The sequence below is a fragment of the Cryptomeria japonica genome, chromosome 7 (genome assembly GCF_030272615.1).
Source record: "Cryptomeria japonica chromosome 7, Sugi_1.0, whole genome shotgun sequence".
In the NCBI taxonomy this organism is placed as follows: domain Eukaryota; kingdom Viridiplantae; phylum Streptophyta; class Pinopsida; order Cupressales; family Cupressaceae; genus Cryptomeria; species Cryptomeria japonica.
In genome coordinates this window covers 729,430,337-729,456,773 of record NC_081411.1, presented here as the reverse complement: position 1 = coordinate 729,456,773, position 26,437 = coordinate 729,430,337, and the positions used below count along the sequence as shown (strand labels likewise).

At 39.7% G+C, this 26,437-nt stretch overlaps 1 protein-coding gene across 6 annotated transcripts in view; it reads right to left on the bottom strand.

Annotated features, from left to right (window-relative positions):
• The window catches only part of LOC131047463 (protein BREAST CANCER SUSCEPTIBILITY 2 homolog B), a 130,676-nt gene extending 106,529 nt beyond the window's left edge, over positions 1–24,147 (bottom strand). For 5 of the 6 annotated variants that reach the window (XM_057981359.2, XM_057981360.2, XM_057981363.2 and 2 more), the window contains exons 1-3: positions 23,767–24,147; positions 20,547–20,627; positions 7,676–9,628 (exon numbers count right to left, since the gene is read on the bottom strand). In XM_057981359.2, coding sequence (XP_057837342.2) covers positions 7,676–9,628; positions 20,547–20,627; positions 23,767–23,932 — 2,200 coding nt within the window. In that variant the 5' untranslated portion in view covers positions 23,933–24,147. The remainder of the gene's footprint in view (positions 1–7,675; positions 9,629–20,546; positions 20,628–23,766) is intronic. The other variant, XM_057981362.2, reaches the window with a different exon arrangement.
• Between the last annotated feature and the right edge of the window lie 2,290 nt (positions 24,148–26,437).

Here is a 26,437-nt window from a genome sequence, read left to right as displayed (position 1 = left end):
GGCAATCCGACAAATGTAACAGAAAGCCTTCTTGGGGCAGGACCCCTTGGTGTGTCCGTCACTCCTATAGTTTTCTTCAATCTTACTCGTACTCCCCTTCATGGTTTTGAATTCTTTCAGCATTCGCTACATATCCTTTGGAGTGCGTGCACCTTTTTACTCGATTCGCCATCGCTGCTGCTTTCCCCGTCAGAGTCTTCATCATCGTCGATGAGTATTTATTACTTTTCTTCTTCTTTGACGTTTCGTGTTCGCTCTCGAGGTCCAGCGCCCTATTATAAGCGTCGTCATATGACATTGGGGGTACAATTTTCATCTTCTTCCGTAGGGAAGATTTCAACCCTTCAACGAAACATCGTTTCTTCAACCCATCTACGGGTTGGCTTTCCATTTTACCCAGCAATTCTTTTAGCCTCCGACTGTATGCCCATACTGTCTCCTTAAGACCTTGTTTGGTACTATATATCTTGGGTACGATTTCATTGTCATCACGAAGCAACCGAAACTCCTCCTTGAATTCCTTCTGTAGATTCGCCCATGTGGCCACTTTTTGCTTGTCAACATCGGAGTACCAATCTATGGCAACTCCGCATAACGTGGTTGGGAACTGCTGTACCCACTCATCCTGGTTCGTCACTCTGTTGGCAGACCAAATAGTTTCACATGTACGACAGTGCCGTACGGGGTTCTCCTTGCCATCCCCTGTGAACTTTGGCAATTTTTGTTTACTTGCCATCCGACCGCTAGGTCTCGCTCCTCTGATGCCTTGTGTGCTTGTACCTGGTGATTCGCCGCCTCCGCCTCCTGCACCTGAACCTCCACTCGTGGGTCCTCTGGAGAAGGTTGGTGACCCTGAACCGAACAAATTGCCTCCCATACGGTACCCTTGTGTTCCCTCGGCACCTTCCACCATACCGTCACCTTCGGTCATCTCCCTCTGGTTGGTTGTCTCCCTCTAGTTGTCCTCCGAAATGGACAAGTTCTTTAGTAGGTCTGAGGTAGCGTCGATCAAGTTTAGATTTCGCCTTGTTTGTTCCACCAACTCTTCGCGACTTCTTATCCTATGGTGGTATTTTGGCGAACTGTAGAGTTCTCCTTCGGCACCCTCCGTGACTTCTTCTAGGTTCTCTTCAGGCAACCCTACAACAGTGTAGAGAGTGTAATTCTCTCCGTCTATCTCTGCCTCTACAACCTTTGTGACACCTCCTGGGTTCCCTTCGAGCAACCCCTCGATCGGTTGTCTGTCGGCAAGCTGCCTTAGCCTACGCCTTCGTTCTATCTATTGTCTAAGATTCAACGCTCTTTGTGCCACTTCCCATTCGTCACTTTGTATCTTTTTATTTTTGTCTTTATTTAGTATATTGGGCATAAATCACTTCCGTACACAGCAAGCACATACCATGTACACAGCCAAACAAAAAAAAAACTTTTATTACTTCATCCCTCGTACATAATGTATGTCACTGGCATACTCATTACAATGGGGGTGTTCTTATTTATTCTTGCTGACCGTCAAAGTTCATGTATTGCGCTCCTCTTCTTGGCGCTCCCTAAATTCTCGTAGAATTTGCTGTCGTCGGTTCTCTCGGTAGATGTCTTCCCTTCAGTTCTGGAGAGCCAAAAATCCTTGTGCCAAAAGGTTAGGCAGTTGGCTCATCAACCAATTCACAGCGGGGCTTACTCCGAGCGAACTCCACACAACATCTTCTGGGACATCTTCGGCAATGGCTTCCCTCCGTACGTGTGTTTCGATTGCCGCCTGTAGGATGCAGGAGAAATCCCCCGTGAGTGTCTTTTCCCCCTCGAACAATTCATCGGGTTCTCTGTCAAGGTCACTCGTTCCTTCTGGTAATGGTTGTCCCATTATCCGTGTGCCATGTAGTACGTCCTTTTCCCGTTGCTCCCAAGTTTTTTACTTAGGCAACAGCACCAAATGTTTTCCCCGTAGGGTGTCAAGTTAAGACATTGCATAAATGACAAAAGTACACAGAATATATGGAACTCACAAGTGTTCTATTGATTCATAATAAACCAGTACATACAATGATAGCAATATGTTCGACTACAATGACATCCCAAAGACTGGAAACAGATACAATATAAAAGAGTTTGTTCAGTTACCCAGTGCCAACTGCCGACAACCAACGGGTTAACTGCCGACGCTAACACAATTTACCTTAATGCTTAATTACCCGACAACAACACTCTACAGACAGATTATTGGGTCTCTGATGTATTTGGTAAACACAAGACCTAATATATGTTATGATGTAAATGCACTAAGTCAGTTCATGTGTGAACCCAGGGAAATACATCTTGTTGCTGCAAAGCATATTCTGAGATATTTTCGAGGAACTATTGGTTTTGGTTTGAAATATAAACATGTAGAACTTGACCTACATGGATTCACTGATTCTGATTGGGCTGGAAGCATAGTTGACAAGAAAAGCACATCAGGATGTTGATTCAGTTTAGGATCGGGAATGATCTCATGGATATGTAGAAAACAGTCTTCAGTTGCTCAGAGTTCTACAGAAGCTGAATACATTGCAGCCTCCATGGGAGCAAGAGAAGCTGTATGGCTCCTGAAATTGCTTGTAGGATTGTTTGGTCAGCCCTTAAATCCTATTGTCATCTACTGTGACAATCAAAGTTGCATCAAGCTTTCAATGAATCCAGTATTTCATGAAAGGTCTAAACACATTGAGATTCCTTATCACTATATTCGAGATATGGTGGAAAGGAATGTGATCCGATTGAATTATATTAGTACAGGTGATCAGATTGCAGACATTCGTACCAAGCCTCTCTCCAGGGTCAAGATTGAAAACTTTAGAGATAAACTTGGTATGGTTGAAAATGTTATTTAATTTTAAGATAGAGTCTCATTTATTCTGATATACTAATATATTTAAAGATGTTTAGTGTGTAAACTCTTTTATTTGTCATGTGTGTGACTCCATGACTGCATGGGCCTTTTGTGAACATTATTGAAGGGTGACGACTTTTCAATAATGAACACTTGTTTCAAATTGATATTGTAAGGTGACGATTTTACAATTATCAATTTAACTATCTTGATAGATATCATGTGACTTGATATCTGTGGACATGTCATGATAGTATATATATCTCTGAGACATTATGGTAGATATTTGTTGGTTGATATCATTAAATAAACCATAATTATGATAGAGATCTTCATGGTGAATATTATGAACATAATATTCGTGGACATGCCATGAAATCATTATCAGTATGGTAGGCATCATGTGACTTGATGCCAGTGCACATACCTTACTTGATAACTATGAGTTATGGTGAGTATCATGAGAATTGATATTCATTGTTGAGCCATATCTCTGAATATCACTATGGTGTGATATCTCCTCTCTTCACAATCAATGGATGAATTGTGATGTTTTCTCTAACATGAATGTGTCCTCCCTAGTTAAGAGGGAGTGTTAATTTTGTAACGTCGGTCATACTATTTCATGCTTCCGATATATATATATATTTGATTGCATATACTAATATGTTAACGTTAACTAATGATAAATAAAACCAAAGTTAACTTATCGCATTTGACCAACGGTTACACCGTTCATGGTATCAGGTGGTAAAGCGATTCTCAAACAAGTCGCACTCCTTCCGATCGGGTAAGTAAACGGTGACTAGTTTATATACTGTGGTAGAGGTACTACGGGAAGAGATGTGTCTTCCCACGTGAGAAGACATATCTCTTCACTACGTAACCCCTCATCCACTTATATAGCATGCTTACATTGAGGAGGATGCACACACCGAAATTGATAAGTGTGTTGCATCTTTAAAACATGCTATAGCAGATAAAATACAACTTTCAGATCATATCTCCATCTCTTCTATTTCGATCATAGAATTTTGAAAGAACTATAAAAACTAAGGTTCTTTCCTTCCTTTTGTTTTCTCTTTTTTTTTCCCTTACACTTTTTTAGATTCCTTCCTTGCATTTTCCTTAGATTTTTGCTTTTTTCTTTGAAATCTAGATTCTTATGTTACCTTAACCACTCTTTTTCCTCTCTACAATTTAGGGTTTATATTCTTAATATATCAAAGTCACGAAGTAAAGACTCTGGGTGGAAGAATGACAGTTTAGGTATGAAATGAGGACAAATATTTGCAAGTATTGTAGTATAGAAAGTCTAGGAGGCATTAATCGCCTCAAATCAACTTTTAGGCTTTTACACATACCTAGATGTGACAAGTCATTCAGCAAAGCATTGAACTGAAAATTGTGAGGGGGGTTAAAAACAATCAAAGACCCTTTAGAAAAAGAAGAAACAAAGGATAAGGCCAAAAACAACAAATAGCAACCTCTTTCACTCAACACCCAGAATGAGTTCTAGTAGCATTGAGCATAGAGCCGGTAATAAGAGAAGTTGTTTGGACCACATAATGCTCCTGGTTCTCAACAGTTGTTGGAAAACATCATAGACAAATAGTGGTGACAAGGAGTGCAGCGACCAACTTCTACTACTTTTAAAACATTCCCATCAATATGGCGAGCTAATCTATTGCTTTTTTTGGTTTCATTTTGTATTTCAATTCTGATTTTTCACTTTCACTTTTATTTTTTATTATAATTGCAAAAGATGATATTTTTACAATTCTAAAATCTTTTTTGTGTTTTAGATCTCTTCATTGGCAATAATAGGTAGATACAATTGTCATAGCTCGTCAAGGTCTCAAAGTTTCTTCTATTAATGACCTATGGGAATGATTTTGAAAAAGAAGGTGGCTTATGTAGAGTCAACCGTTAATGAGCAGCAAGCTAACTAGAGGAAGAAGTAAAGCACTATCATGTCTGATGGATAGACTGATAGAAAAAATAGGATGTTGCTGAGTATTTTTTGTTTCATTTTCAGGTGGCACAATTTTCTTATAAGCAATTGATCCTTCAAGGAAGACAAAAATTGTAAATTAGAAGCACTTGATATTGACAAAGAAGTTGGCTAATGTGCAATCTCAATCATTGATGAGCAACAAGCTATTTAGAGGAAGAAGCAATGCACTATCATGTCTTTTGGAAGAATTTCGCAGAGGTGAGTGAAGAAAATGTAGTACAAGTAGTCATAGACAATGCAACAAATTATGTTATTGTAAGTAGATTCCTAATGGAGAGACAACCCTACCCTTTTTGAAGCTCCAGCTTATCCCATTGCTTTGATTTAATCTTGGCCGACATTACAAAATAGAGCAAGGCAAAAAAATTGTGGAACATGGGTGCAACATTTGCAAATACATTTTTTTGCAAGTTGACAGGGACAACTTTTAGGCCAGTCAAATTTATATTCTTGGAAATATTGATCTAAATATTTCTCCTTTTTGTTGTTCAATAATGAATATTTCAAATTTGTAAATCTGAACTATTTAAAAAATCTGTTAAAGATGCACAGTAGGAAAAAATTGGTACTAAAGTACCAAATATTCAAAGGATTCACAATTTGGTGTTAACCCAACATAAGATGCTTCAGGTTACAAGTGTAATTGGAGTATGTTTGAGCACATACACTCCAAAAAGTGCAATTGAATTACCAATGCAAAAGGTTAAATGACCTTGCACTTCTCTGTTACAACATGGACCTCTGCCACAAGAAGATTATAACAGCAAATGAAGAGTTGGCCTCCATTGAGTTGAGTTAGTGTGTTCTCACATCTGATAGAATCAGAAAGGATAACAGGCTTCATATATCTAATGATGGAAGGAGTGACTCTTCTCAAACTTAGCTTGATCTTTTTATGTTTTTTATTCATACTATCTACATGGATTTCCAAATCCATTTTTTATGTAAAAGAAAACAATTTTAAGAATATCAAAACAAGTTTTCTTTCAGTTCAACTTCCAACTTTCAAGTTCAACTCTCAAAGACACTATTTTCAATGATATTTTCAGCTCTCAAGCTTTGGTCAAGTTTTTCATCAAGTCCAAGTTCAAATCAAAAATTGGCTTGTGAGTTTCTGTTTAGTCCAAGTCTCAACATTATGTTGCAAACTCCCCAAAAGAACAAAATTAAGTATAAAAGTGCATGTCAACACCTGGCTTAAGGAAATCATATAAGGCAATCATGGTGTTAGTGAAAAGTGTTTAAAGGTATAATGCCTACGGGGGGATATCTCAGGCTCTAAAACCAGTGTCCCTATCCCCAATGGTGTTTTCGAGATGGCAAGACAGCTGAGGATGTCCCCCACCTATCCCCAAATAGTCCAAAACCTCAAAACATTCCCAGATATTTCAGAATGTTAATATGGTTTTCCCTGAAGCCAACTTGCACAAGTTTTTATGTAAATGGTTTTCTCCCAATATTGTTTACACTGAAAGTTGTATGCATAAACAGGACAATCAAGGGCTATGCTTCTATTCTTGAATATCTTCTTATAAGGAAAAATAGTGTGTTTCCTGACTTCAGCACCCGACAAAGATACCACTAGAACAAGTTTTGTTATTTTGTACACAATGATAAATAGCCCTTTGTTATTTTGGTACACAATGATAAATAGCCCCTGTTATGACATTATCCAGTTGGCTCATGCTAGAGTAACTTATATGTGGTGTGTAGAAGCATACGGATTCTTAATGCTCCTGTTAGCTTTAATCATGTTTAAGAAGTTACAGCATGACAAAAGATAACAGCTTCTTATCCAAAAATAAGTTTTTGTAATGCTATGTAGCTGCAATCAAGCATCTGTTTGTTCCAGATTCCTGCACTGGACTTCAATCTTATAGTGTAAAAGTCTCTATTGAACCCTCATATATAAGCTCATTATTTACATATTAAAAAAATTAAAAGTCTTTCATTGATATGCAAAGGGAAAAAGATAGAAGTGCAAGTCATTTCTTAGTCACATTATGCCTAATACACACTTCAACGAGATATGAATGAAAGCTTTTGATATCACCCTACCAATCAAGCCATAACTGATTGAAATAGCATAACATGTTGCTGTTTTACAAAATGGATGTAATCGTTAGAAAAGGAGAAAGCCATGACAACTTTGTACTAGAGAAGATTGCAATAAGCAACAAAGCATTCAGTGTTGTCTGGCAACTAGATTAAGCCAAGTAGGATTGAATGATTTTTTTATGACCAAGAAAAAGGGGCAAGCATATTCAATAGCAGCTACAAACATTCTCAAGGGCACTGTTGTAAGACCATTCTGTTCATGATTAAGAGCCATTATGTACATCTTTATTGTGTGTTTGAGATTGGAATTTGGCAAATTATTTTCAGTTTGGAATGTTTAATATGTAAACACCAAATTGTAATTCTTTTTGCATCAAGTCTTTTCTGCTTGTGGAAGTGAACATCTATTATTCATCATCATTTCAGTAGCAATTATTTGGCAAAATCAATTACATGTTCACCATAAATGTGAACACAGGAAGTCCACAGCTAAAAGGCCTGAAAGAGATATTTTATGTTAGTGAATACCCATGTCTTTTATTCATTTCTGGAGCCATATTTGAAATACAGTGCAGAAGTCTTGGAAATGTTTAATGTACAAAGCAAACCACTATATTTTCAGTTATGATTTTCCAATTACTATCCATGTAGCCTAAATATCAATCAAACCGTATACTTCAATAAACAAATTCTACTTCAAAGTTGCCATTTCCTCTACAACAAAGCAATACCTGATACAGATATCGACTTTGTGGGAATCTTTGCAAACTCAAAGGCAGCCTTGTCACTGTCACATAATTTAGGTTGATCAGCACATCCCAACTGGAGTTCATGTTTCTTTTCACCATCCTCTCCCTTGCTTATATCCCTTCTATCTTTTCCAAGAATAGTTTCTCCTCTTTTATAAGAGGGCAATAGTGCTTCTGCAGACTTTTCAATGATATTTTCAAAACTTCCAGTGGTATCATTGCCTCCATTGACAACTAGGTTGTCATCATCACCAAGAATAGATAAGGCCCTTTTCACTGAAGATATTGACACCACCACTGGTTTTCCAGCTGCTGTCTGAAAGATCAGAGATGTTCGACAAATTCCATTGTTAGAACTTAAAGCATTCTCATTATTATTTTTCCCTGTTTGGATATCCTTTTCCTTTTGCACATTAGTCTCTGAATTTTTTATACCAGCAAAAGACGTCTTTAAACAATTTCCTGTGGAAGTTTGAAACACTTCTGAAGAAGTATTAACCATTGGTTTTGGCTTGTCATGATCCACTGTTTCTAAAGGTTCATTACTAGTCATATTTTTTGCATTCTTATCAGTCAAAGATCGTACTGACACAGGATTTCCTGGTGTAGTCTGGAACATTATGCTAGCCTTCTGCGGAGTGGACCCAGTGTCTGACTCATGTAAGTCTGATGTTGATGACTTCCCAAAAATAGCAAGGGCTTTCTTGATGGATGAGGGAAGCACTGTCACTGGATTCCCAGAAGCAGTTTGAAAAATTGCAGTTGCCTTATTTATGGTCTGTGACTTGGATCTAGTATGTAATTCGGAAAATGTGAAAGACGTGTCTTCCCCCAAATCATTTCTGGCTCCCTGCATTGACAAAGAGGAAACGTTTACAGGATTTCCTGTGCCAACTTCAAAATTTGATGTGGTCTGACTCAGAGAAGACAACACTGTCACATGATTCTCTTTGGCAGCGCCAAACATTTTCATATCCTTATTCATTGTTTGGGGGACAGATTTGTCATGTGATTTGAATAACTCCAAAGTATGATGTCCACAAATAGCAGATTGTGGTCTCGTGATGGAACATGTCGGAACTACTACTGGATCTTCTCCTTCAGTAGTTTGAAATCTTATCTTTTTCTCAGCATGGGGCACTGGCACACTCTGGGATTCCAATACTTCTGATGTAAGATTTTCAAAACAAAGAGACTCTGCATTCTTGATAGAGGGAATCGTAACAGCTGGAGGAATTATGGAAGCAGTAGGTAACAGCCCCATAACTTCACTATTCTGTGAAGGATCGGCACATCCAGGATTAATTAATTCTGCACCGAGATCCTTACCAAGAAGAGCCCTTGCTCTTTCCAAGGACGAAGACAATATACTGACAGATTTTCCTGAAGCTTTCTTAAACATGCCAGTAAAATCACCAGCTCCTTTTAAAGAAGTCAAACCATCTCCACTAGAATTTCCACTAGGCTTAGCTTTATTCAACACATCAAGCTTTGAGAAATTTTTAAATTTCAGTTCTTCGTTTCTGAAAGATGACTTGAACACTGGTCGTTTCCTGCTATATTTCTTACACAACTTTCCTATTTCAGCAGTGTTACCAGTTGGGGGTGAGCTACTTGCAGATATCTGTGGGTCACTGGCATTAAGGTTTGACTCCTGCTCTACTACAAATTTTCTAGAATAATCTTGTCCATGTTCTGTATCATGTCCATTGACAAGGAACTCTGAATGATAAGGATTTAGTTGTGGCATGTCAACAGAATGTGAGGTCATCTGCAGGGTAATTGGTCTTTGTGAAAATCCATCACATCCACTTTCCTTCAAGGAAGATCCATCACATCCACTTTCCTTCAAGGAAGATCCATCACATCTACTTTCCTTCACAGAAGATCTGTCACATCTGGTTTCCTTCAAAGATGTTTGAAAGCCTGCCAAAACTATATATATGGGAAAATTCCTAAGAGCTGAACTCTAAAATATGTAAAGATCTTGTAACCTCAAAAAACCATGAATAAATGCATTGGACGTGTAAATAATCAAATCTAAGCAATTATTGGGAACACTGACAAGACATCAAATTTTTGTGTAAAAATTTACATAATAAAAACCCTAAGATTTTGACATATAAAATCTGTTACAAACTGTCTTTCATCCTCTTTTATATATAAAAATTACCTAATTAAATTTTTTTGAATTCTACATATAAACATTGAGATTTATATATCTGGTACCAATGGTTTTTTATCCTATTTTATTCACCTTCTATTCCAGAGAAATCCACAAATAACACTGATGATTCCATTTTTATGGAAAATTTACATGATATAGTCCAAAGAAATTTTATCATTTTCAGAGTATGGCAATCATTGTGCAATTTACACAAGTTACAGCTCATCGAAAGTAAAATAAATTTTCAGTTCGCAAGTTTTTATTTATCCAGAACCCCTACAACATATGGATTCAACGCAACATATAAGATCTTCTAAAAGCAAGTAAGCTAAAAACATATAAGAAATGAAAGATAAAGACAGTAAATTTCTTTAACTTCTGCAAGCAGTAAGCAATTTGTTTAGAAAAATAATAAATAAAAATATAGTTTAAGTAAGATGGAATTACTTCCTCTCCACAAGTTTTAATTTTCAAGCAAACCTAAACCCCAAGGATTTGGCATAGATTAGATACATTTAAAAAATAGATTCATAAATATAAGGATGAATAAAACAATCGGCAACAATTGCATGACCTGCAGAGACAATCCACAAGTTAAGGTTTCAAAATTAAGGACTAGGGGCATGTAACACCTTTAAAGTAGACAGTAATTTTTCCCTTCTATATAAGCCGTCAAAGTATATATAGACTTAGCAAGGTTTCTCAGATGTTCTTAATGTAATTCTTTCATGTGTTTCATCAAATCTCTCATAATGACATAGGGTCTCTGTATCATTCTATCTTGACTGAATTTGATTTCCATTCTTGATGGCAAATAATATTGCATACTAATTTGCACTCTAAAATGGCAGTTTGGGGAACATTTACAGCAGATTCCAAGCCTCACCACAAAGGGGGTGGGCAAAGACTTTTACTGCTCCAGTTATTATCCGATCAGTTGTTTCAGATGCCTCATTCTTGATTCTATTAAATATTTCTCTATCACAGAGATTGTCATGGAAGAGTTCGAGCCCATGCCCTTTGGATTGCCCTTTGGAAGAGTTCCTGTTCTTGGCTATGGAAAAATTTGTATATAAAAAAGAATTTGTTCAATGTAAATTTTCAAGAAGCATTAAACACTGAATGGTTTTCTAACCATGAGAAACACTTCCTAATCCTAGTTTCCCAAGTACAAACAAACTCTCAGATAGCAAACTGATTTAAGATCATCTCCATTATTAAGAGCATGCCCCTTGTTTGGACTTTGACCTTGTCTAAGAAAATGACAAGATGGGAAACCCATGAAATAGTGAAATTAACATTGCACTTCAGTCTTCTATCCAGCATTTTTTAGAACACAAATTTCCCACCTACCAAGTACCGTCTGAATTTTGCCAATGAATGCATGATGGCAAGCATTTCCTTGTCGTAGATGGAGTAGACCCTCTCTGTGTCACTGAGTTTCCATCTCTCATAGGCGATGGGATGCAGTACTACATTAATATTGTCACAATCCCCTCACCCGAAGCATCACATTCTAACACAAAATGCTGAGTGCAAACTGGTAGAGCTAATACAGGACAAGTGCTCATCACCTCCTTAAGTCTATCAAATGCCTATTGAGCCTTGTTTGTCCACCTGAAAGCTCCTTTCTTCTCTTGATGTACCTGAACACCCTGAGCGCTGATCACATGACCCAAGTATAAGATTTTTGTCATGTCGACCTCACACTTGGAAGCCCTAGCATATAAAGACTATGCCTCAATGATGCCTAGTACCTCATCCAAATGTTTCAAATGTTCCTCCCATTTCCCATCAGAATCATTCTGCTTGCTGCCTTGCATTTGTTCAGCCTTCTCCTCTTCCTTACTATCAAATAGGACTTCAATATAATGGACTTTACCTTTACGATTTCCCTAAACACCTATGACCTGGTTCCCAAGGTCCCTTGCAACTGCAGCACAGTTTCTTTCTATGTAATTCATTACAAATGATACATTCTATGTTGGTGCCAACCATAATCTTCCCTTTGCTTGGTCCAATTAGGGTAGCAAAGATTCTAGAATCAGGCATGTACCGTTGAGGTGGGGGCTCCTAAATGAAAGGTCTCAAAGCACAAGTCCATGATAAATCAAAGATCTGAAATTTGAAATCTAGCATAGGGTGTGCATACTTATTCCTTCCGTGGATGAGAACCTGAAATCCATAAGGAATCTTGATGACAAGTGACTTCTGAAAGATCAAAAAGATAGAACCATGTCAAGTGAAGTCCCCAAGAAAGCACTAAGTTCAAAAATGATCAAGTTGTTACCACACAACTCAAATTATTCAGCATGATGGAAAATATTTGATAAGCTCAGAAATGAATGCAGCAAGAATGCTCCAACCAAATCCTTGTGCATTATCACAGCAGCATCCAAAGACTTGTAGAAACATGCAAATGAAGGTACAGACTTTTAACTCCAAGCACATATACAGAACCTACAAAAAAAGAAAAGGGAACAAACTTTTTTTTTTGTTGACACAGGATCGCCTGTAGACCAGGGATGCTCCTGTATCACAACATCCACAGCTCTTAGTTTTCTTCTAAAAGCCTTGTGAACAAAAGTTGTAAACCTTCTTGTTTATTCTAGATTTGCAAATTTCCTATATTTTCATCTTTTAATGCTTTTGGCTACAAGTTTGGAGCTCAATGATGTCATCTGTGGTTTTTCCTGAATCCCCCATACACAAGTTTGCATGTGAACTGTTTACTTCCGATATTAATTATGATGAATGTTGTTTGTGAGTTACACAAGTTTGTATATGAAATGTTTGTTGTTTGTGACTTCACAAGTTTGTACATGAAAAGTTTACTTCCAACATTGATTATGATGAATGGTGTTTGTGACTTACACAAGTTTATATGTTTAACTGTTTACTTCCAATGTTGTATTTTAATTGTTTAATTCTAATATTGTTTACGATGAATGTTATTTGTGACTTACACAAGTTTGTATGTGAACTGTTTACTTCCAAATTGATTACAATGAATATTGTTTGCAACTTACACAAGTTTGTATGTTAACTGTTTACTTGCAATATTGATTACAGTGAATGTTGTTTATGCCTTACACAAGTTTGTATGCGAACTGTTTACTTTCAGTATTGATTACATTGAATGTTGTTTGTGTAATGAGGTCCATCTAAAGCTACAAATTTATTCTTGGATTCTTATTTTTAAGGAAACATTGTGTTTCAAGGCTTGGGCACCTAAAAGAGCTACCGGTGTAACAATCTTCTTGCTTACATACAGTAATTAAGTGTATCAGGTAGTGGATTATCTTTTTGACTCATACTAGTGTAGCTTATACAAGGTGTGTAACTGCTTATGGCTGTTGACGGGAATAATCATTATGTTATGTTGTTATATTATGTTTATGTTGTCGTCGGTAATAATGAGTTACGGCGGTCAGTTAGTTAGCCGACGGGTAGGTAGTTGGAGTCGCGACGGTTGTGTCGTACCCCTTCGGGTATTATATATTGTGTACCTTTTCTTCGAAGTAGGATCATGATGTTGGTCGTGTCAGATGTAATGTTATAAGCACTTATTGTACATGGACTGTGGAATTAATACAGAGGCTGGTTATTTAATATATTTCCATTATGTTCTGTGCATTTACTTTCTGCATTTAACCGTTTACCCGAGAGGGCAAACATTTGGCGCCGTTGCCTAGACGAACTCGGGAACGGAAGACACGGATGGCGCACAGACACAATGAGCCTACCCGTTGGTGAAGTAAACCCGGAGGCTGACGACGCGCGAACAGAACTTTACACAGGAGAAGAGTTGTGCCATTCAGACATACGTTCGACGAGAAGCGGCGGAGGCAGAAACCCCACCAAGTGCCGTGTGGACAGCGCTGGAGGTTAGCCCGACAGTAAACCGGTTGATGAACCACCTCCCCCAGTTGCTTGCACAGGCATCGCTGGCACAACAAGCCTGCCTGGAGGAGATTGCCCAGGAAGAGCGACGACAACAAATCCTGCAACGCTACGAAGAGAACAGCCGACAGGTAACGGAACGAGATGGCGCCAGGCCAGGGGGAAATTGAACCTTGTAATAATCCCGACACACTGCTGATATAAATTGTGGCCGAAAGGCAAAATAAAAATAAAAATAATAAAAGTTTTTTTGTGTACATGGCGTGTGTTTGTTGTGTATGGAAGTGACTTATGCCCAATAGACTAAATAAGGACAAAAATAAAAAGATACAGAGTGACGAATGGGAAGTGGCACAAACCGCGTTGAATCTCAGACAGCAGATAGAACGAAGGCGTAGGCTAAGGCAGCTTGCCGAGGGACGACTGGCCGAGGGGTTGCCCGAAGGGAACCCAGGAGGTGTCACGGAGGTTGCGGAGGCAGAGATAGACTGAGAGAACTACACTGTCTACACTGTTGTAGGGCTGCCAGAAGGAGTCACGGAGGGTGCCGAAGGAGAACTCTACAGTTCGCCAGAATACCACCGTAGGGTAAGAAGCCGCGAAGAATTGGTGGAACAAACAAGGCGAAGTCTAAACCTGATCGACGCTACCAGAGACTTGCTAAAGAATTTGTCCATTTCAGAGGACAACCGGAGGGAGACAACCAACCGGAGGGAGACACCGGAAGGTGACGGTACGACCGAAGGTGCCGAGGGAGCACAAGGGTACCGTACGGGAGGCAATTTGTTTGGTTCAGTGTCAGCAACTTTTTCCGGAGGACCCACGAGTGGAGGTTCAGTTGCAGGAGGCGAAGGATCGACAGGTACAAGCACACAAGGAATTAGAGGAGCGAGACCCAATGGTGGGATGGCGAGTAAACAAAAATTGCCAAAGTTCACAGGGGAGGGCAAGGAAGACCCCTTACGGCACTGCCGTACATGTGAAACCATTTGGTCCGCCAACGGAGTAACAGACCAGGATGACCGGGTACAGCAGTTCCCAGCCACGTTACGAGGAGTTGCCATAGATTGGTACTCCGATGTGGACAAGCAAAAAGTGGCCACATGGGCCAATCTACAGAAGGAATTCACGGGGGAGTTTCGGTTGCTCCGTGATGACAATGAAATTGTAACGGAGATATACAGTACCAAACAAGGTACCAGGGAGACAGTACGAGCATACAGTCGGAGGCTGAAAGAACTCTTGGGTAAAATGGAAAGCCAACCCGCAGATGGATTGAAGAAACAATGGTTCGTTGAAGGGTTGAAATCCTCCCTACGGAGGAAGATGAAAATTGTACCCCCAACGTCATATGACGACGCTTATAATAGGGCGATGGACCTGGAAAGCGAACACAAAACATCAAAGAAGAAGAAAAGTAATAAATCCTCATCCGAGGACGATGACTCTTCACAGGAAAGCAGCAGCGACGACGAGGCTGGCAAACGGGTGCAAGCGCTCCAGAAAGACATGGAGCGAATGAGAAAGGAATTCAAAATAATGAGAAGCACTGGTCGGAACGAAGGGGACATATGGTGCACTGAGTGCAAAGAGGAAGGGCACACAAAGGGTACTTGCCAAAAGAAGGCATTCTGCGAGATTTGCCAAGTGATGGGACACTCCACCAAGGAGTGCTCGTACAACATGAAAACCCGAGGTACGCAAATGAGACAGGTGTTGTTCACGGAGTAGGCCACAACATCCGCACCAGCGGGTACCGGCCAACATACTAACACAACGGCATCATCTGGAGGATATCGAGACAATAGACGCGGCGACGGAAGGAATAGCAACAATAACAATAACGGAAGCCGTCTCCAATATGACGCCAAGGGCCGGCCAATTATCCAATGTAGGGCCTGTAATCAATGGGGGCACTTCGCCCGTGATTGCACGAAGGAAGCCACCCCTCAGCACCTCTGTCGTTGGTGTGGGCCAGGCGACCATGAGGACGCAAATTGCCCGCAGGCAGGGGTTAATCTCCTCAACATTGAGAAGGCTGAGAAGACTGGTGAGAAAGAAGTACTGGCGATCACCCGCGCCCATACGAAAAAAGCCACTTATCCTGACCTCCGTACGGAGAAGGAGAGATTACGGGAGGCAAAGGCTAATATTGAACGTGAGATGATGACCGAACGACGGGACAACGAGGTGGCGAGTACATCATTCCGTACGGAAGCGGAAAATAACATCATTGGGCAAATATTGCAGATGGAGGTGCCGATAAAGGTAAAAGACCTTCTAGAGTCTATGCCACAATTGAGGACTGCCATCCTCACCAATGTGCAAAGCACCGCATCGTCGAGTGCACCACAGGTAGGGGTTCCCGCCACCGCTACGAAGAGTACACCACAGGTGGAGGTTTCCGTCAGCCCTTCGACTGACCCGATGTTACTAGCCGTGAGCAGTGGTAGACACCCAGCTGTGGCAGAAATGGGTATTCGTGGGACCATTCTGAAGGACACCATTGTGGACGGTGGATCTGGGGTGAATGTACTACCAGAAGAAACATGGAAGCGGCTGGGGAAGCCCACCTTGTGGCCACCCACATTCAACCTGGTGGGAGCGGACCAACACGGCATTAAGCCACTCGGCCTGTTGATGGCCCAGCAAGTGACAATTGGTACACAACCCTTCTTGTTAGATTTCGTGGTTATTCCCTCGAAGAAGAAAGGCTATGACGCCATCCTGGGGAGAGCGTGGTTGATCAACGCAAGGGTAAACCACAACTGGAAGAAAAATACACTTTCCATGGAGAAGGGAGGGCGGAAATATACCATTGACCTACACACCCAAGATGTCGGCGAAGAGCTCGCCTCTTCAGACTCGGACTCAGAGGACTCTAATAAAGGGGAAGGGGGTCCCGATGAAAGCAAGGGCAAGAACGCGATGGAGCCGAACAGTGAAGGGGTGCTCGAATTGGAGGGATGTTCTGAAGATGAGGTATGCTCACTTAACGGGCTCTTCCACTGGCAAATGGAGGATTACGAAATGTTCCAAAGCTATAGGCTCGAAGTAGAGGAACCAGAGCAACCAACAGAGGTGTACCTGCCAGAATACAAAGAATATTGGAAGGGAGACGCCCCAAACCCTAGCGACGTAGATAATCCGAAGAGTGTTTGCAATGATTGGAACCCTGTGTAGAAGACCGCAGTCTTCAAAATCTTTATTATTCTTCTTCTTCTTATGTACAGGAAGGAGACCGTGGTCTCTGTAGAATTTGTGGTTCCAGGTCTTCCGATGGCCATTGAAAATAGATTGGCCACCAACGGGTACAAATTGAAACCTTACCACGCGAAGCACGCAGGGGACCCGAGAGGCCGGACAGACACCCGAGAGGATGGAGAGCGACTCGAGAGGCCAGGCAAGTGACTTGAGAGGCACGAGACAAAAGGAGACTTTTGGGCGAGGAAAACCGAGAAGGATGAAGGGCGATCCCAGAGACAGGGGACCCGAGCCGAAGACTCTCTAGACAATTTTTTTTTTTTAAAAAAAAAATCGCACGGTCGTACGACAGCGACCGTACGGTCAAAAAAAGAAAAAAAGAAAGAAAAAGGGAAAATGGCCACCGTACGGTGGGACCAAGGTGACACCACCGTGCGGTGGAACCACCGACAGTGACACCACCGTGCGGTGGAACCACCGACGGTGACACCACCATGCGGTGGGAGCCACCGAAGGTTGTTGCCGAGACATGAACCCACCACCGCACACCGCACAGCCCGACCACCGCACAACACCGAACACCGCCGCACAGCAAGGGATAGAGGAGGAGGAAGACGCACCGCACGGCCCGATCAACACGCACACCAAGGGTTACGCACACCAACGCGTAGCAACCGCAAAAGGAAAAAGAAAAAAAAGAGACCAAGCCCTCACAATCCACATAGCCACGTAAGGGCAAAACGACCGCCACAGGTAGACCAAGCAGCCACACGATTGGAGGTGCCAATGCTGTTGTTGACCGGAGGTGTGTCCGTATGGTAAGAAGGGTGTCGACCGCACGATTGGAGGTACCAGTGCTGTTGTTGACCATAGAGGGAGGTCGTATGGCCGGGGTGCCATTGGGGACATTACAGTGCCTAAAAAAATTTAAAAAAAAAAAAACGACGACGGATTGAAAAATGATTCGATGACATCTGGAGCCTGGACACTGAAAATATTGGAGTGTAGAAGAAGGGTTTTGACATCATAAAATATCATAGAAATGATGCGCGCCATGGACTTTTGTATGGTTATGAAGGTTGTAAATTGGTGTTGGCGGCGGGGGCGCTGCCCCTCGACCCCGCCCTGTACTGCAACGCACGTAGGGCGCTGCCCCAAGACCCCACGAGGGGCGCTGCCCCTCGACCCCGCTGGGGCGCTGCCCCAGACCCCGCGAGGGGCGCTACCCCCAGACCCCCAGTTTATTTTGAGCTACAGAAGACCACGGGAAGTGTTGTGGTTGTTTGTACTGTGAGAAAGAAGCCTGCAGCTAAGCATTGGTGGGGAAGCCATAAGCCGTAGAGGGAGACGGATTTGGAGGTTGGGAACAAACAGAGTTTGAGGGAAGGCATTGCAGGTCCGCGCAGTTGTATGACACCAGGGAGTTATTCAGTTCAGTTTTTTGGCTTTGGGGAGTGTGATGGAGGATTTGAGGTGTCTCCTAGCATTTGTGCCAGCGGATTGTGGCCACCTCCAGGCATGACTGGTACGCTTTGAGGAACTCGGAGTATGTCTCGGCTGGACATGAGGTTGCCTTGGTGGATGCACAGAGGGCTCGGGAGGAGCTGACCACCAGGTTGGAGGCAATAGTCGCGTGAGACTTAGTTCAGCGTACCCAGGAGTTGGATGCCGGGAGAGCAACACGCGTGGCTATCGAGGACAAATTGGCTAGGGAGATAGTATCAATTGAGTAGCAGTTGGTGGAAGCTGAGACCGAAAAACGTGTTTTGCAAACAAGTTTGGGTTAGGCACAGGAGGACTGTGATGGCAAAGGAAGCAATATTGGTGAAATCCGCACTTGAGCATCGGATGGTAGCAGAAAAGGGTTTTCAGGATGCAGCAAGTGTATAAGATCCGGGCCCGACTGGCGTCAGTAGTTTCTGTCGTTCATCTCTATTTTGTATTAAGTCGTCGGAGTCGACTTCTTTTCTTGGGGGGGATGATGTTGACGGGAATAATCATTATGTTATGTTGTTATATTATGTTTATGTTGTCGTCGGTAATAATGAGTTACGGCGGTCAGTTAGTTAGCCGACGGGTAGGTAGTTGGAGTCGCGACGGTTGTGTCGTACCCCTTCGGGTATTATATATTGTGTACCTTTTCTTCGAAGTAGGATCATGATGTTGGTCGTGTCAGATGTAATGTTATAAGCACTTATTGTACATGGACTGTGGAATTAATACAGAGGCTGGTTATTTAATATATTTCCATTATGTTCTGTGCATTTACTTTCTGCATTTAACCGTTTACCCGAGAGGGCAAACAATGGCAAGCTTAATGCTCCTGTTAGTTTTAATAATGTTTAAGATGTAAAAGCATGAGGAAAGTTAACAACTGCAATAAGACATTTTATATGGTATATTGCTGCAAATCAAGTAGTTGTTTTTGGTTCAGGTTCTGCAGCAGGCTTCAATCTTGTATTGTATAAAATTTGTCTTCAGCCCTTCTATATAAGCTCATTATTTATTTATTAAAAAACTGCAGTCCTTTAATTGGTATAATTAAGGGAAAAGATGAAATGTACAACAAATGCAAGTCATTTCAAAAGGAACTTTTTTTTCTCCTATTATACATTTCAACCAGACATGAACAAGAGGTTTTGGCAAGACTGCATCAATAAAGCTATAATGGCTTGAAATAGCATAAAATGTTGACATGTTGCTCCTTTACAACATGGACATAATCATTACAAAAGTACGAAGTCAGGACAGCTTTGTACCAGGGAAGATTGTAATAAGAAACAGTCTTTAGCCTCACCTGGCAACATGGTTGGGCAAGGAGAAATGGATAGGTTGAATTATTTGTACCATCTGAGGAAAGAAAAAATACATTGAATAGCAGCTAGGGATGTCCTTAAGGAAACTATTGTAAGATCATCCTATTCATGATTTAGAATCATTCTGTATGCCTTTATTTTGTTGTTTCAAGTTTTGGATTTGACAAATTATTTTCTTTTGTATATGCTTCTGGATTCAGCTGTGTAGAAGTTTTTGCATCAATGTTTCGAATCACACTCCGTGATTCATCAGGATAAGAGAGCTGTGTAGATCTTTTCTCCTACAGCTCTCTTATCCTGATGATGAATCATGGAGTGTGATTCGAATCGTTGATGCAAAAACTTCTACACAGCTGAATCCAGAAGCATATATGAATTTAGCATGGACTGTGGAAATCTTATCTCTCTAAACTATTTTCTGTTTGGAACATTCAATGTATGCATCCTAAACTGTAAAACAAAACACCCCACGAAAATATACAACCACCAAATCTTAAGAGCATTACATGTGAAAGTGAACATCCAATATTCTTGGCCATCTAAGCATCAATAATTTAGAAAAATCAATCGCATGTTTTCCAAAAAAACATGGCAAATTTAGACTGGTAGTTATATAGATAAGGTAGAACTTTAGCTTTTGCTTTGCCTCTATGCTGAATCTATATGGAAATGATCTGTTACTTGGTTCAACCTTAGCTGGATCAGTTTGCCAGATTTGCTTTCCTAGATGAGCACCTTTTCAAATCTGTTTCTCTAAAATTACCTGGATGGTACGCCTTTCCCTGATTTGCTTGAGATTTTGCTTGGAGAGAAACCAGAGGGTTTTTCCAGAATTCTGCTTTGCCTGTGGAAAAAAAGACAGTCGGGATTGAGGCTTAACTGATAGATTCTTTGAAGAATAAAACCAACAAAAGATTCTGTGACCGCCCATGCTGAGAACAATTTAAGATAATCCTTTTACTTTTAACACGTCTCAACAGAAGCTGTACTTGAACTATACTTCAGGACTCATTGAAAAGCTCTATATATGGAGCAAACACTCATTATTTCATTTATGATTTTCCAAAATACCATGCATCTAACCCATATGTCAATAAAATCATTTATTTCTATAGACAAATCCTACTTAAAAGCAATTTAAGTCCTCTACAACAAGGTGTTAACTAATACCTGAAACAAATATGGACAAGGTGTTAAATCCTTCAATAGAAAAATTCTACTTAAAAGCAATTAAGTCCTGTACAACAAGGTAATACCTGACATAGTTATAGACAATGTGGGATTGTTCATAGCCTCAAATGAAACATCATTGCTCTCATACAATTTAGATGAATCAGGAGATGCCAAATGAAATTTATGTTTCTTTTCACCATCCTCTGCCTTGCTGGTAACCTAACCTTTTATCAATTCTGTCTTTTCCAAGAGCAATTTCATCTCCTCCATCAGAGGGCAATAGTGCTTCTGCAGACTTTTTAATGGTATTTTGGAAAATGCCAGTGGCATCATTGCCTCCATTGACACCTGCGTTGTGATCATCACTAAACATAGACAAGGCCCTTCTCACTGAAGACATTGCTGCCGCCACTGGTTTTCCAGCTGCTGTCTGAAAGATCACAGCAGCTTGACAGCTTCCATTAGTATATCTTAAATCATTCTCATTGTCATTTTTCTCTGTTTGCATATCCTTTTCTTTTTGCACATTATTCTCTGATTTTTCAATCCCAATAAAAGACGTGTTTAAACAATATCCTGCAGCAGTTTGAAAGATTGTTGATGATATACTAAGCATCGGTTTTGGTTTTCCATGATTCCCTATTTGTGAAGGTTCATTGCTAGTCATAATTTTATCTTTCTTATTGGAGGAAGATGGTAATGACATGGGATTCCCTTGTGTAGTTTGGAATATCGTGCTGGCCTTTTTTAAAGTGAAGCCAGTGTCTAATTCATGTACATCTGATGTGCAAGCTTCCCCAAAAATGGCCTGAGATTTCTTTATGCATGAGGGAAGCAATGTCACTGGATTCTTAGAAGTAGTTTGAAAAATTGATGGGGCCTTTTTTCGTTTGTGACTTAGGTTTCGTAAGAAATTTGGGAACTCTGAAGGAAATACCTCCCTCCAAAACATTTTCTGCTCTCTTGATGGACAAAGAGGAAAAGGCTGCAGGATTTTCTGCAGCAGTTTCAAAATTCGATGTGGTCTGACTAACAAAAGATGGCACTGTCATGTGAATCTCTGTGGCAGCATCACACATTTTCCCATCCTCATTCTCTGTTTGATGCACAGACTTGTCATGTGATTCAAACAGTTCCATAGAAGGATGTTCACACAAAATAGACTGCACTCTCTTAATGGAAGATGATGGAACTGCCACTGAATCTCCTTCACTAGTTTGAGACATTGTTCTCATATCATGCCCTAAAGATGATGGAACCGCCACTGATTCTCGTTTGGTAGTTTGAGACATTGTTCTCATATCATGCCCTAAAGATGATGGAACTGCCACTGAATCTCCTTCGGTAGTTTGAGATGTTATTCTCGTATCATTCTTAGTGCAGGGCACTAACATTCCATGGGATTCCAACTCTCCTGACACAAGATTATTATAACAAAAAGACTGCTTTCTTAGAGGAGGTTGAGATAGCTAGAGGATTTCCAGCAGAAAGCCCCACCCTTTCACTGCTCTGTTGAGGGCCAGCACTTCCACGATTGATTAGGTCCGAACTAAGATCTTCACCAAGAACAGTTCTTTCTCTTTTCAAAGATGTAGATGATATAATGACAAATTTCCCTGAAGACTTCTTAAACGTTGCCACAAATTCACCAGCTCCTTCAGGACACTTCAAACCATCTGCACTGGCACTTCCAGTAGGCCTACCTTTCTCCAATGCCTCAAATTTTGAGTGATTATTAAAACTGGGTCCTTTAGTTCTGAAAGAAGGCTTGAATACTGACCGTTTACTGCTATATTTCTGGCACACCATCCCTCTTTCTGCACTTTTACCATTTGTAGGCAGGCTTCTAGTAGAAGCCTCAGGATCACTTAAACTGCAGTTTGGATTCCCCTCTGAAACTATTTTTCTTGAAAAATTTCGTCAAAACTCTATAGCATGTCCATTGGCAGGGAACTTCAAACAATGGAATTTTGGGTGTGGCCTCTCAGAAGAATTTGAGGTCACCTGTGGGGCAATTGCTTTCTGTGGAAGTCCATAGTATCCAGTTTCCTTCAAAGATGTTTAAAAACCTATTATATCTATATCAACAGAAATGTTTTTGAGAGTTGAAGTTACACTCCCTAAAACTTTGTGACACCTAGAAACTATGAGTAAACGTGTTGGACAGATTAAAAATCAGAAAAGGTATAAGACTTCAATTTTTTATGCAAAAGTTAAACTAATAAATGCTTTGAGGTCTCCGCAGGCAAGATTTTTGATACACACACACTGGAGTGACTTAATTATCCTCTTTTCTGCATAACGATATAACTGGTATAAACTCTTTTGACTCCGGGGCATAGTATATCGGAGATGATATTTTACTATTATTGACATTCTTGTTGTATTCCGCGTCCTCTAACTATCAAGACTATTATATGGAAAACTTAATTAGTAGTCCTGAGAATTTTTTGAATCTAAAAAATCTGCCAATCTTCGTGCGATTTTTAAAAAAATACAACTCATTAACATTGAAATGACTTTTTCGGTTTGCACCTTTTGAATTATCTGGAACCCCTAAACCATATGATTCGACTACCATAAAAAACCTTATAGCAGCAAATAAAATAAATAAATGTAAAGAAATGAAAGACAGAGAAAGTAAATTGCCCAAGCTTCTGTCGTACATACATACATAAACAAAGGTGAAAAGGTTTTTCTCTGCAGATTTTAATTATCTGGCAGAGCTGATCCCTAAAGACTCGGCGTAACTTAAAAATGTTGTAAAACAAATTGCTAAATATAAATAAGAGCTGAAAATTTTAGCATACCTTTAGCGATTAATTCAGCGAGCGAAGGCATACTGTTCTGATCCTCATCTGGAATAGCGCCGCCATTTTTAGACACAAAATTCTCTCCTCTCACGAGCTTCCACTTTCCAGTCTCCCCTTCTAAAGGAGTCACGCACCACGTTGGCACTTGCTTAGCTCCTCTCATCCTGGTAATGAATGCCACTTAGGCCTACTCCTGCGAAATAGGGCATAATTTGCCCTTTAGAATAAATCTTTCGATATTTAGTAAATTGTTTTCAGAGACTGGTTCGGACTCCCTCTGCGTGTGCCGGCGGAGGGTTAGATTTGAAAAATGAAAAATGTACCGTAGCACTGGCGGGAGTCTGTCAGAGAACAAAAACTCGTATTTCAAATTATAACGCGGCTGTGATTGCTTTATGTGAAATAAAATGATGTAGTTTGCTTTTATTGGTAAGTCTCGGGATTGACCGCGGTGGGGCCACTCTTTTAACGTTCATCAATTAAAAATAAATCAAAAATCAAAAATTAGAAACTAGGTTTATTTTATTGTTGGAGAATTATTTCTAGTTTTATTTATTCAACACATTGTTATAATAGCATAGGCTTTGGTTAATTCATGAGATTTTTTATTTTTTAAAATATTGAGAGAAGTTGAAAGATAATTACATAAAACAATAGTAGTCTAAAATGGAATTGTAATATAAAGATCAGTAATCAAGATGAAAAGCTCACACTAGAACTATTACAATCAACAGCAATATCATTAACAAAACAGTTTCATCATAACAGAAATCTATAAAAACATTGTCAAAAATCCTTTAATGAACAATAATAATCAGTTTGATCATGGCAAATGAAGCCATTATGAAAACCTTAAGATCTTAAATACATTTGACAATACATCAAAAACTATTACGATCTGAACTTAAATATATTGTGGAGATGTCTTACACAGTGAATATCGTTATCATGAAGTTGCAAAAACTGGTACTTGATTTCTTCCAATTGCTTGTGATGATGGGCATCTTTCTTTGGCTATAAACATAGTGAAGCAAATTGTAGCATGATGTCAAAGTAGAACTTACTACACTATTTTGTGTTAAGCCTTGGATTTACCACCATATTCAGAAGCAATTTTAGATAGTTTTTTTGTAAGGGGAAACAAAAGAACTAGTATTTGTCTAATCATATCTAGTATTTAAAAAAGTTGCATTTGAGAGGAGTACGAATTTCTATAAGAAGTTATATAGGTACCAATGATTTAACAAAGATCACAAACCCCTTCCATTTATTATTTAAACAAAAAACCTCTTTTGTGTTTTACCGGTCAACCCAATCAAGGGATTTAAACTCCCAGATATCCCTAAACTATTTTGTACCTCTTTTAAAGAGGTGATGAGCTTCTCTAGGAAAGACAACAAGTAGTTGCCCGAAGTATTATACAAGCCTATACCACCATATGGAAGAAATCCTAAAACTAAAGCCATGTTGTAAAGAGTTTTTCTTCCAATTTAGAAATATGCAACCTTGTTGTCATGTCTTCCAAATAGATTGCATTGGAAATGAAGATTTGAAATAAAAGATAGGAGGAAGTAGAATTTTATTGAACCACCCCACTCCTTGTCATTTATTGTTCATGATTGTGCTTTCAATGCAATGACGAATCGTGATTTTCCATTTCTCCTCTTCTGAGATTACTCTCACGGTCCATTTAAATGTTAAACAAATTCCCTAAGTTTTTAGATCTAATAGACCCAGTCCACCTTTAGCTTTGGTTTTAATACAATATAACCAAGATCCAAATTTGGAACCTTTTTTCCTCCCCAGTTTGTCCACAAAAATTGTCGAATGATCTTGTTTAGATCCTTGTAGCCTTTTTTGGAAGGCATCTAAAATGATGAGAAATAAACATGGGAAGTCAAGAAATGTTAACCACTTGTACATTTCCTGCAAATGAGAGAATTATTTTCCCCAATTAAACGATTTATCTTTTAGCTCAGCTAAAAACTAGTTCCACGTATCATGTGAACTAACTCCCAAGCCAAAAGAAATGCCTAAAAACTATGTGATTTGTCCATGTTTAATTAGTTTTCATTCCCTAAGAATCCAATGAGGTGTTGGATCAGACTTGATAATCAAGAATTCAATCTTATTATGACCTAATTTTGACCCTAAAATATAGTTGTATGAATTTGAAACACATTGTTAATTTCATATTCTAAATTCTAAATGAACAACAAACTATCATTAGTAAAGTGTGAATTTAGAACTATTGCATTGTGAAGAATGTCTTTGATCAAATTCATTTGGTTATATTTTTGTAGCATTTACCCCAAAGCATCAGCAAATAACACATACAAAAAGAGTGATAGAGGGCAACCCTGTTAGGGATGATAGAATGATGCAGAAAGAAAGTTTCAAGTAAGGAGTTATTGATTACAAATTGGGAGAGATGTGAAACTTATCTAATCTACTAATTTTTCTGTCTACACCCAATCTACAGTTATTCCAAGTGAACCAATTATGGTGATAGTTAGAAAAAAAATTGTGAATAGGATCTATCACACCCAATGAATTTCAACAAAAAAGCCATTTATCAAGTTCCTCATTACTTAATCTAACCCGGTTATGCCAACTTAGATCTAAGTGATGTTATACCATGTTAAAATCACCACCAATCACCCAATCG